Source organism: Papaver somniferum, chromosome 5 (genome assembly GCF_003573695.1).
Source record: "Papaver somniferum cultivar HN1 chromosome 5, ASM357369v1, whole genome shotgun sequence".
In the NCBI taxonomy this organism is placed as follows: Eukaryota; Viridiplantae; Streptophyta; class Magnoliopsida; order Ranunculales; family Papaveraceae; genus Papaver; species Papaver somniferum.
In genome coordinates this window covers 182,141,709-182,154,016 of record NC_039362.1, presented here as the reverse complement: position 1 = coordinate 182,154,016, position 12,308 = coordinate 182,141,709, and the positions used below count along the sequence as shown (strand labels likewise).

At 37.2% G+C, this 12,308-nt stretch overlaps 1 protein-coding gene and 1 long non-coding RNA gene across 2 annotated transcripts; one reads left to right on the top strand and one right to left on the bottom strand.

Annotated features, from left to right (window-relative positions):
- Window positions 1-6,798: 6,798 nt before the first annotated feature.
- Window positions 6,799-8,219, top strand: LOC113283857 (cytosolic sulfotransferase 14-like). The gene has a single exon (XM_026533235.1). The coding sequence runs from the start codon at window positions 6,910-6,912 to the stop codon at window positions 7,966-7,968; it is 1,059 nt and encodes a 352-aa protein (XP_026389020.1). The 5' UTR covers window positions 6,799-6,909; the 3' UTR covers window positions 7,969-8,219.
- Window positions 8,220-9,663: 1,444 nt separating this feature from the next.
- Window positions 9,664-11,839, bottom strand: LOC113278288. Its single transcript, XR_003325411.1, has 3 exons — window positions 11,476-11,839; window positions 10,436-10,616; window positions 9,664-10,105 (listed from the first exon to the last, which is right to left on the bottom strand). It is a non-coding gene; the product is annotated as an uncharacterized LOC113278288 (long non-coding RNA).
- Between the last annotated feature and the right edge of the window lie 469 nt (window positions 11,840-12,308).

Sequence of the window (12,308 nt, the reverse complement as noted above, 5' to 3'; positions counted from 1 at the left end):
ATATTATCAATGTACGGAACTGACAGTAATCTAACTTCGATTGAGGGGTAGACTTTTGATTTATGTGACTCGGAATGTGAATCTTAGTCAGTCCGGTATGAGTTAATTAATACCAAGTCGTACTAATCCACAAAGATAAAAAATACTAGAGCGGATCCTCAAACCGATATTTTCATTTGAGGTAAAAAAGCGGTCGGATCTATGTCACCATATCTTGTCCTCCGGTTATCATGTCTTCCTCTGACACATGTGGGAAGATTGTTGAGCAGGTTTTTGGTTGTTGGTGTCGAAATTGCAATGATGGTGAAGATGTGAGATGAGGAAGTTTTATAGGAGTATGTTGTAGAGGAATTGATTGTGTAGTAGAAGGTTATGGAGATGAAGTATGTGGATTTGACGGTGGCGGTTGTGGTGGTGGAGGTTGAGAATTCAAAGATCCTCTATAAGGAGATGGTAGAGATGGGAAGAGAGTCATTGTTATATTTTGTGCCTTGAATACAAGTGTTAACCTTGTATGGGCATTATTCTTTTACAGCCCAGGTGATAAACTTTTGTTGTGGCTAAATTAGGGCATGAGGAGAATAAAAGGAAAACCTACTTCCTTTTGTAGAGACGCACCAAAAGGGGGTAAGGGTTCTTGAGAGGGGATTAAGGGAAATACCTTGTAAACTTAATTAATCATAGTGGGATCGTTTCATTGTCTTTGCAAGTGGATGTCGATTCTTGATCGAACCACTATAAATCCTTGTGTTGTGTGTGCTTGATTTTACTTTGATTTCATTTATATTTCAATTCTTGATTGATTGTGCTTGGAAGATCCATTTGTTATAACAAATTGGTATCAAAGCTCTGAGTGGGAGCGATCTAGGATGGCGGCAAAGTATGAGATTGAGAAATTTGATGGAAGAAATGATTTCAATTTATGGAGGCTAAAGATGAGTGATGTTTTGGTACATCAAGGTTTGGTGAAAACTTTGAAGGGTAAAACGGGTCTAGGAGCAACATTGAAGGATGAAGAAAATGATGAACAATTGGAGAAAGCACATGGATCAATTTTATTGTGTTTGAGCGATGAGGTCTTGAGAGAAGTTGCGACAGAAACGACATCGGGCGGGCTATGGAACAAGTTGGAAAAGAGGTATATGACTAAATCCGTAACTAATCGTTTATATCTTAAGAAGGAATTACATACTCTTAGAATGCATGAAGGAATGTCTATTATAGATCATATTGATGATTATAATAAAATTCTCTTGGATTTGGCAAATATTGATGTCAAAATTGAAGACGAAGACCAAGCATTGGGTTTGCTTTGTTCCTTACTACCATCTTATGATAATTTTGTTGATACCGTTATGTATGGAAAAACCACAATTTCCATGGAAGACGTTAAAGCGTCTTTGAACTCTAAGGAGTTGAAGAAGACGGGTATTGATGGTAAAGATAATTCGGGAGATGGGTTGTTAATTTGTAAGAGGAAGAGGAAACCAAAAAGGTGGATTTGATAGGAGTAGATTAAATTCAAGGTCTAAATCCAAATCCGGTAAATTCTATTGCTATTTTTGTAAGGAACAAGGGCATTTCAGGAAGGGTTGTCCAAAAAGGAAGAATGTTGAAGTAGAAAGTGATGATGGAACGATTCTCAAGGTTTATACCGAAATCTCGGAGAATGGGTGGATTCTTGATTCGGGGTGTACTTTTCACATGTGTCCTCATATGGAGTGGTTTACTACTTATCAAGCTAGAGAAGGTGGTAAAGTTCTTATGGGAAACAATGTCACTTGTAAGTGGTGGGTGTAGATACAATTCAAATTAAGATGTATGACGGTATGGTGAGGACTTTAACTAAGGTTAGGCATGTTCCGGACTTCAGAAGTAATATGATTTATTTTGGTACACTTGATTCAAATGGATGCAATTATCAAGGTGAAGGTGGAGTTATTCGTGTCTCAAGGGTAAGTCTTACAATTATGAAGGGCGAGAAAATTAATGGTCTTTATACGCTGCAAGGTACTACTGTGACAGGTGATGCAGCTGTATGTTCTTCAAGTTATGAGGATGATACTACCAATTTGTGGCATATGCGGTTAGGGCATATGAGTGAGAGGGGGTTGGTTGGCTGTTTTGAGCAAGCAAGGATTGCTTTGTGGTCATAAAACAAGTAAGCTTGATTTCTGTGAACATTGTGTCTTTCGAAAGAAATGTAGAGTCAAGTTTAGTACATCTATTCATAACACTATGGGTATTTTGGATTACATTCATTCCGATGTTTGGGGGTCCTTCTCGAGTTGAGTCACATAGTGGTGGTAGATATATGTTGACTTTCATTGATGATTTATCAAAGAAAGTATGAATATTCATACTTAAGCAGAAAGATGAAACTTTTGTCATGTTCAAGAAATGGAAGACTATGGTTGAGAAGCAAACTGATAGGCAGATAAAGTGCTTGAGGAAAGAAAATGGTTTGGAATTTTGTGGGGGTGAGTTCAATGAGTTCTGCATGGAGCAAGGGATTGTGAGACACCGCACAGTCAGAAAAACACAACAACAAAATGGTGTTGCAGAAAGGATGAATAAAACCATAATGGAGAAGGCAAGGTGTGTAGTTGCAGGAAATCCTACACTACACCACTCATATGATTTCATTAATGATCAACTCATTTTTAGGTTTTCACTCTTAATTTTATTGGTTAATTTTTAAATGTTCTTACAAGAAAGATAAAGAAGTCAAGAATGATCTCTGCTCTCAACTTTCTCTCTCCTATTTACTTGTTTCTTACTCAAAAAAGATCTCTCTCTCTCTTTTTAGAACTTGAACAACTATTTATAGGAAAATACATAGTGGATGACATCTAATATGTCCTTTATTTTCGGATATGGTTTGCGACATTCTCGCAACCTTATAAATGTTAATTTCGCAAGCTCTTTAATTTTCGTAAGACTATTACACCTTTCTCATGATCCTAGCTGACGTCATTTGTTATATTCATCCTGAAATTGTTCTACGACGCTATTGTGCTGTGTCATTAATAACTTCGCTGAGACATTATTGTTGCGAGATTCTGATCCTACAAGGTGCATGCTCTCCAATGCCGGGTTACCAAAGAAGTTTTGGGCAACTTATTTAGTCAACAGATCTCCATCGACTTCCATTGAGTGTAAGACTCTAAATGAAGTTTGGACAGGTTCACATGCTAACTATGAAGACTTGAATTTGGATGTCCAGCCTATGCTCATGCGAATGAGGGAAAGCTAGAGCCTAGAGCAAAGAAGTGTATATTTCTTGGGTATGCAAATGGTGTGAAAGGCTACAGGTTATGGTGTCCGGAAGAGAGATCAAACAAGTTTCTTATCAGTAGAGATGTGAAATTTGACGAGCAATCGATTTTGAATCAAAAGAATAAAGATTTGGATGAAAGAGCTGAAGAGGGTGTTAGTGATAAGGTGGAGCTTGGTGACCAGGTGGAACTTGAGATGAAAGTTCAAGGAAACAATGAGACTGTTGTTTCTGATGATGATGATCAGGATATTGTGCAAGAACCTGGCCAGGAAGATGAAACACAAGATCATGAGTATAATCTTGTAAGAGACAGAGAGAGGAGGCAAGTCAGACCACCTCAGAGATATGGCCATGCTGATTTGGTTGCGTATGCACTTGCAGTGGGTGAGAGCATTCATAGGGATGAGCCAAGAACCTATGAAGAAGCAACCAGTGGTGAAGAATCAGCAGAATGGGGAGCTTATGCAATTGAAGAAATTGAATCTCTTGACAAGAATAACACTTGGGAGATAGTTGCAAGACCTAAGGGACAGAAGATTGTTGGAAGCAAATGAGTCTTCAAGAAGAAAAAAGGTACTTCATATGGTGAACAAACAAGGTACAAGGAGAGGATTGTGGCAAAGGGGTTTACACAAATAGAATGCATTCGCTACATTGAGGTATTTTTTCCTGTTGTTTGACATAGTTCTATTAGAACATTGCTTGATATAGTTTCTTTGAAAGATTTATAATTGGAACAACTGGATGTTAAGACAGCTTTCCTTCATGGTAATTTGGAAGAGCGTATTTATATGCAACAACCAAAAGGGTTTGAAGTTCCCGGCAAAGAAGATCATGTATGTTTGTTGAAGAAATCTTTGTATAGTTTGAAGCAATCTCCAAGGTAGTGGTATAAAATTTTTGACACGTTTATGTTGGCAAATGGCTATGATAAGAGTAAGTATGATATTTGTGTATATCACAGGAAACTCCAAGATGGTTCATTTGTGTATTTTCTTTTGTATGTTGATGATATGTTGATAGCTTGCAAAGACATGTCAGAGATACAGAAGTTGAAGGTACAGTTGAGTAGTGAGTTTGAGATGAAAGATTTGGGTGCAGCAAAGAAGATATTGGGCATGGAGATTCATAGAAACCGAGTTGAAGGAAAATTGTATTTATCCCAAAAGGCTTACATCGAGAAGGTGTTGGAGCGGTTTGGTATGAAAGATGCAAAACCAGTAAGTACTCATTTGGTAGCTCATTTTAAACTTTCTAGAAGGAAATCACCTCAAACTGCAGATTAGGAAGATTACATGTCTCGAGTTCCATATGCAAGCGCAGTTGGTAGGGTCACGTATGCTATGGTTTGTACAAGGCCATATATCACACAAGCTGTGAGTGTGGTAAGTAGATACATGGGAAATCCTGGGAAGGCTCATTGGCAATATGTAAAGTGGATTTTAAGGTATCTAATGGGTAGTACAGATGTTGGTTTAGTGTTTGATAAACACTATGGTGATTCTACGAATGTTATGGGTTATGTTGACTCTGATTATGCAGGTGATCTTGATAGAAGAACATCGTTGATAGGTTATACCTTTACATTGTGTGGTAGTACTATCAGTTGGAGGTCGGTTTTGCAAAGCACAGTTGCATTGTCTACAACTGAGGCAGAGTACATGGCAGCCGCGGAAGCAGTGAAAGAAGGTATATGGTTGATGGGTTTGGTTGGTGATCTGGGATTCAAGCAAGAGAGTGCAGATTTGTTTTGTGACAATCAAAGTGTCATTCACTTGACCAAGAATCAGATGTATCATGAGAGAACGAAGCACATCGATGTCAGGTATCATTTTATCAAGGATGCAGTTGAGGAAGGGAAGACAACGATGCTAAAGGTTCCTACAGTGGATAACCCCGCAGACATGTTGACGAAGCCGGTTCCGAGTATCAAGTTCAAGCATTGCTTGGACTTGGTTGGTGTCAACAAGTGTTGAGAGCCCTTAAAGGGCTAAGAGAAGACGATGATGATGAATGGTGATGGTATTCAAGTCAAGGTGGAGATTTGTTGTATTTTGTGCCTTGAATACAAGTGTTAGTCTTGTATGGGCCTTATTCCTTTAGAGACCAGGTGATAAACTTTTGTTACACCTAAACTAGGACATCAGGAGAATAAAAAAAAACTTATTTCCTTTTATTGGTAGGAGAGAAACTCCTGTAACAGAGAGAGAAAGAGAGTCACCAAAATGGGGATAGGGTTCTTGAGAGGGGATTAAGGGAAATACCTTGTAAACTTGATTAATCATAGTGGAATCATTTCGTTGTCTTTGCAAGTGGATGTAGATCATCTTGATCGAACCACTATAAATCCTTGTATTATGTGTGCTTGATTTTACTTTGATTTCATTTCTATTTCAATTCTTGATTGATTGTGCTTGGAAGAGCCATTTGTTATAACAAGAATCATGTTGTTGATGTTATTGTTGACAACCGAAGAATACGAAACTTGTTGATTTTGAATTTTTCTAACCATTGTTGGTGATGTTTGAAGTAGTAAGTTTCCTTAGTCCTTTTATAGTCAGGACTCAAAAGATAAGGATCCAAGGAAATTTGAAATATTATTTTTTGGTAGCTGATACCATGTAAGAAATGTTATTTGTTGAATCGGAAAAATCAGAAAAGAATTACAGGACTTGGTCCTTTTCTAGACGGGACTCAAAAGAAAACTTAAAAATACAGAAAAAGGATGTTAAAAGCTGTCTGTAAGAGAAAACTTTCTCTAAGACACAGCTGTACGTTAGCTGTCATTATTGACAGATGTAGCCATCTTACTGATCTAGACATACTGGGTGAGATGAAGTCTAACAGTATCCTGTGAACTTGTTACGTCATAAGTTCTACCAATTAAGGATTTTGCTCCTGGATTATTTTTAAAATTAGGCCTTGTATTGTTCCCTATTTTGAAACCTTCTCAATGTGCTGAGTTTGGTCTTGCAAATGTTGCGCGGAAACAGAACTTTCTAGTTGCGTCTCTGTATTATAGAACTGAAAATTTTAGATGCTAGAGATAGAAGGTAGATTTTATCGTAAAGGAGCACTGAAGCTCTGGTGTAATTACTTTGGTTCTTGTTTCCATACTTTTGTAACTGTCCTGCGAATACTAAATACTGCTGACAGTTTCGAGGTTCTTGAGAAAGAATTACTCAGTGCACGTCATAAAGAATTTTACATGTCTGATAATATGTTCCGGCTTGATAATATGTTCCGGCTTAAATGCAATACTTAGAAACTTGTTAATCTTAGACTGGCTGGCTGGCCAATCTAAATCAACCCGAGTAGGTTCAGTTGAAACCCGAACCGAATGCATTTACTGTCGGTGGCAGCCACCCATGTGCATGGTAGTTAGGTGGTCGTACTGGTGAAAACTGCGACCGACCAACCCATGTGCAGCCAAGTACGATTATAATAATTCAGACACATGTGCAGCCAATTACGATTATAATAATTCTGACGACAACAATAACTATCAGAAAAAAAAAAAAATCTAATTAAATTAAGCAGCTTCGTCGGTTTTTGTAAACCCCTTATTTCTGACCGGAACATTAACAATTATCTAGCTTATTGTATCGTCAATTAATTATCATCCATAAATGGCAACCACAGTCGCCACAGATGATGAAAATTCTAGTGAATTCATGAGTGTTGGTCGCTTTGGTTTAGGAGTTTCTGTTCTTTATCAGTATCAAGGTTTTTGGGCTTTTGCTGAAGCATTAGAAAATGTAAAGGATTTTCAACAAAATTTTAAAGCTTTGGATACTGATATAATACTAGCCTCAGTACCCAAATCTGGCACCGTTTGGTTGAAAGCATTGGCCTTCGCCATCGTGAACCGATATGGTCACCCTATTTTTTCTTCTTCCCATCACCACCCATTGCTCACGATTACACCTCATGATCTTGTTCCTTTCGTAGACTTTAAACACGTTTATCCATCTTGTAGTGTCCTTGATTTCACTAAAAATAGTAGCCAGCATACCGATCATTATGACTCTCCATGCAGACTTATAGCTACCCATTTCCCTTACCCTTCTTTACCTGCATCCATTAAGGATAATACTACAAATTGCAAGATTGTATATATATGTAGAAATCCACTGGATACCTTCATCTCTTTGTGGCATTTTATCAACAAAATCAGGACAATGCCGGAGAGCAATGAAAGTACTATCCCACCGCGAAACAAGAAAGAGAGTACCCCTTTGTTGATTGAAGACGCTTTCGAGTTTTTTTGCGATGGAGTTTCAGAGTTTGGTCCATACTGGGATCATGTTCTTGGATATTGGAAAGCGAGCTTAGAGAAGCCTCATAAAGTATTGTTTCTGAAGTATGAAGATTTGAAGAAAGAACCGGAACCTCAATTGAAGAACCTCGCAGAATTCTTAGGTTATGGTTTCTCTGAAGAGGAAGAGAGTCAAGGAGTGATCAAGGATATATTAAGTTTATGCAGTTTTCAACACTTGAAGAATTTGGATGTGAATAAAAATGGAATGGCTTTTAGTAACTTTGTGGCGAACAAAGACTTTTTCAGGAAAGGTGAGGTTGGTGACTGGAAGAATTACTTGACACCAGTAATGGTAGAACGACTTGCTCATCTCACGGAAGATAAGTTTCGTGGATCAGGACTAGCGTTCCAAAACTTTATTCCTTGAGATATTCGTGTTATTGTATTATCCATGGTCCATCATGATCTGTACGCATTGCAAGTTGCAACTGCTTGTGATTCTTAGTTTGCTTTGGTTATTCTCTTTGGTTTTACGTTGTGGGTCTCTAAGGATTATCTATAATCACGTTTTCTCAGCATTTCGTATTGTTGCAGTAAAATTTGGAACTTTTAAACTGAGAAAGAAGTCACACATCTAATTTTATTTCAGTGCAATCAAGATTCATTTTGTTTGAGAAATTCATAAATGGAACCTCGGCAAAATATCACATTCAAAGCTTTCATGTTAATTTGGTAAAGTTTTACAAAAAAAAGTACCAACTGTTTGGTTAATATTTATTTCACGCAGACAAGAAAAGGGCCGGCGTTTTCAAAACTATCCATCACTTATTTTCGTAAACAGAGAGTAGCACTTGAAACGCATGCAAGTTGCGTCACTTAGAAAACCTAGAGTTTGCGCGCGTAGTCTCAATACCGGAGGTAGTATATGAATTTATCTTCCGCAAGTTGCCTTTAGACTTAGTTACGGTGCATAAATCTTCTAAGCAATATCAACATTAAACTCTGGAGCGTATTACATTGTTGTTTATCAAACTCCAGTCATCCGCAGAACAAAAGAAGAAAACCTCTTTTCATCACAAAAATATTTTTAAAGCCACTAGGAGGGAACAATTTTGCCATATACAAGCTTAGGTCTATGACGTTCTCAGTATGGGAGGTTAAGTTAAATCTAATACCCAATCTTTTTTCTTTTTTTTGATCGAAAAGGAGAATAAATTGATAGAAAAGGGATTTACAAACAAATCTACCAGAGGTAGAAGAAAAGGGAATCTAATACACAATCTTCCGCTGGTGACATTCTCAGTTCAAGGCGAAAAGTTGGGTTCTCGTTAGAAATTCAATCAGAAAAATTCCATCAAAAGGTCTAGAAACTTTTCACTAAACTAGCCCCCACACAAGCCCTTTGTCATACCAAATCAATCAGCTAATGAGAATACGAAAAACGGACTATGAGCCTGATCCACAATTGTTCCCAAGAAAAGGTATCCAGTTTATTTATTTATCTATGTGATGGCCTTAGGCATAAAAAAGTTCCGTTTGGTAGCTGGGGGTTGGGCAGTAGACACGATTAGCACCCTGGGGAGTTCGACCGACAAAGGAAACAACTTTCACCATGTCGTTCATGCACTGTGTCCACGACCGATTAGAAAAAACACCCAACCTATTGGCAATATTGAGTTGAAGCCTCTGTGAAGACCAAACAGTGTTCCGCAAACAGTACATAACCGACGGAGGGGCCAGTTTTTAAGATTGTTTTATGTGCGGCTTATAAGGTGCTTCTCCTCAATCGAGCAAAAAAGGGTGCTTCTCCTCGGCATTGAGGAGTAAGCTCAAACCCTAGTCTGGACACACTGCCCAATTAATAGAACCCAGTCGTCGCAAAATACCATCTGTTTTAAGAAAAACCCTACCTAGTACAGTGCCTGGTACATTATAATAATAGAAAGATGCAGAACTAGAAATAGCAAAGTACATATGCCTGGGTCAACCCAATTTTCTGTTTTCCATATTAAAACTAGTATAGCACGCGTGCCCTATGAGCCTGCCGCTGCCTGTTGCTCGGTTAAAAAAAATAGAAAACATAATCACAGGCACATGCGATGCATATAACAGTTCCAGAAAGAAGCACAATTTCATTGCATTCACTTGTTCCGGGCTGATAACCATCAAAATTCAAGACTTATGAATCAAACTTTTCATTCAGTAACCTTTCAATTTAAAAGTTGACACATGTAAAGCAGCAAGTCGGTTATCCAACTACAAAATATAGATTAACTACATGTTTCATTGCACGTTCACATACACCTTTCTGTCGAGATCACCTTCTTCATTTGTGATATTTAATTGCCATCAACCACAGTTGTGAGGCCTGGTATGAGTTCTTTGAGATGAGAATTCAGTTTATTTTTGTCCAGCTTGTCGAGAAGATCTATGCTACCATTTTCCATTGCAACCGAAAGTCTGCAGTGCAATCGTGTCCATCCAAAAATGTCTTTTACTGTAAACATTACACTCCTCTCCCTGTCTTTGGAGTAGATGTCTTTGCAAACAGCAAATGTTTTTTACTGTGTTCAAATCAAATCCCAGATTTATATACAACAGTTAAGGTCCATATTATTTGGATATCCATGTCTAAAGACCGATGCATAAACTGGAAGAGAAAATGAAAAATAAGAACATCCAATAACTATGAACTCCTGGATTTTCAAACCTGGTTTCCCAGCTACTGAACTTGTAACCAAAAAGCTAACCCCATTGTCTAACATTTTCCACAAATATTTTTCAACAGGGAGGAATCCTCAATCATTAACATTGCAATTGAAAAATTGCCTAAACATCGTAAAATTAGATGGCTAGATATGCTTGCAATTTACTATATGTAACTTTAGTTTTACCTTCTAGTGAAGGCAGAAATGGGCTTTACTACGGGTGTCGCTTTACATGCTTCTAGACCCTTGAATAGAAGTGACACTTCCTCCTTTCTTCACCTAGCTGTTTTCTGCAGTGACTTGAATCTCAAGATGCAATAAAGCTTTTGCGAGGGAATGAACACAAATGGAGCAGAGAAGACAATGTCTGCACAAAAATATTCCCAACCACATTTTTATATATACGCCAAATATAAGAGCCATAAAGGAAGTTGCTAGATTTTGCCACAATCTAGAGAGCTTGGAGTTGCGTTGGACACACCAAACTTGTTTAACAGAAACATGTGTGATTATTTAGCTTATTATAAATGTGGTTCCCATATATCTTAATCAATCACAAACTTCAATTTGATCATTAACCATATCCCTTCTTGAAAAGTTGCTCATAAAGTACTTTACTCATCCTTAGATAGCCTTAAGCATTCCCACGTTGTACTGTATTCCTTCTGTGCTCCACAGGTCAATATTTTACCTTTCCCAATTAGATGCACAGGCATGTAATTCCATTGTTTTATTTCTAAACACAAAGCCAACCATGTAGACTCGTTGACTATACAAATTGGTTACATTTTCATTCAGGCATTTCTTCAAACAATGAACAGTAAACTACATGGTTCACAAATTGGCAATGTGAGCGGCTTCCTGAAAACGGAGGTTTTATTTCTCTTTGAATCAAATGTTCAATCCTGAGGACATAAGATTCGCTTCTAGTCATGCTATCAACCCATTACGTAGAAACCAAATGTGACTACTAAATTTGTCTATCAAATTATCCACATCACAAAATTTCTAAACTAATCCATCAAATCTCATTTCTCAGAAGCGCAAAAATTATCACACTTAAGAAAGCAGATGTGGATTTTTTACAATAGTTTACAGATAAACAAATTGAACACATAATTAAGAAAGACAAACAACCCAAAATCATCTCAATTTTTGAGCATGCAAATTAAGAACCAACATTTAAGACGTATGATCAAAGCAAAATCATCTGAAGTATACAATACCTTTGTGGGGTTGTTTATTTGCTTGAATTTGGGTCCAGTAGAGGTTATGGATATCTTTGATCGATACGTTTCTTCGTCTAGATTCAGAGAAAAAGAGAACAGAAATTGAAATCGAAAGAAAATGTAGCCCTAAATGGAATTTGATTGTTGGAAATTGAAAGGGAAAGTGGGCACCAGTACCCAATGTATTCTAACGATATTCCGGGCGTTGCACATGTTAAGAGTGGTGGTTAGATTATAATATTATCAATAAGAATGCAGGACAAACGAATACTTCGTATTATATTGGAATTTTGGAACCCAAAATCGAAAGACTAACGTTTCCCATTCTTTTTTTTTTTCTCTTCGTCTTCCCTTTCTTCTCAAAAGAAAAAGAAAAAAACTCTTTAGCGGTCTTGCTCAGATTTGGTTCTTTTGGACCAAATATGTGTAAGGGTTTATTTTTTTTTAAAGTTTTTGATAGTAGGTAATAAAATAAAATATTTTTACATCATTTTTGATGTTTTTTTGATATATTTCTTCGTCGTTGTGGGATGAGTTCTTCAAATTTTAATGGCTGGTTCGTGGTTTGATATTCTTGATTCAAAAACATCGACAATTTATCACGATTGACAATTTTATGAGCATCCGTGTTCGTATGGATTGACAATTTTATGAGCAAAGTACTTCATTATTTTAGGAGCATCTCTTATGGAAGAAGAATACAATCAGATTAAATGATCAAAATATGTTTCCGGATATACCATCATCTTTCCCTTATACATAAAGTTTTTTTTGGATATCTTTACGATTTATCGCTCTTTCTCTTCGCGATCTACTTGTAATTGATGTCC

What these genes read in the sequence shown, in the direction of transcription:
- LOC113283857 (XM_026533235.1), top strand. Translation starts at nt 6,910, where the DNA reads ATGGCAACCACAGTCGCCACAGATGATGAAAATTCTAGTGAATTCATG.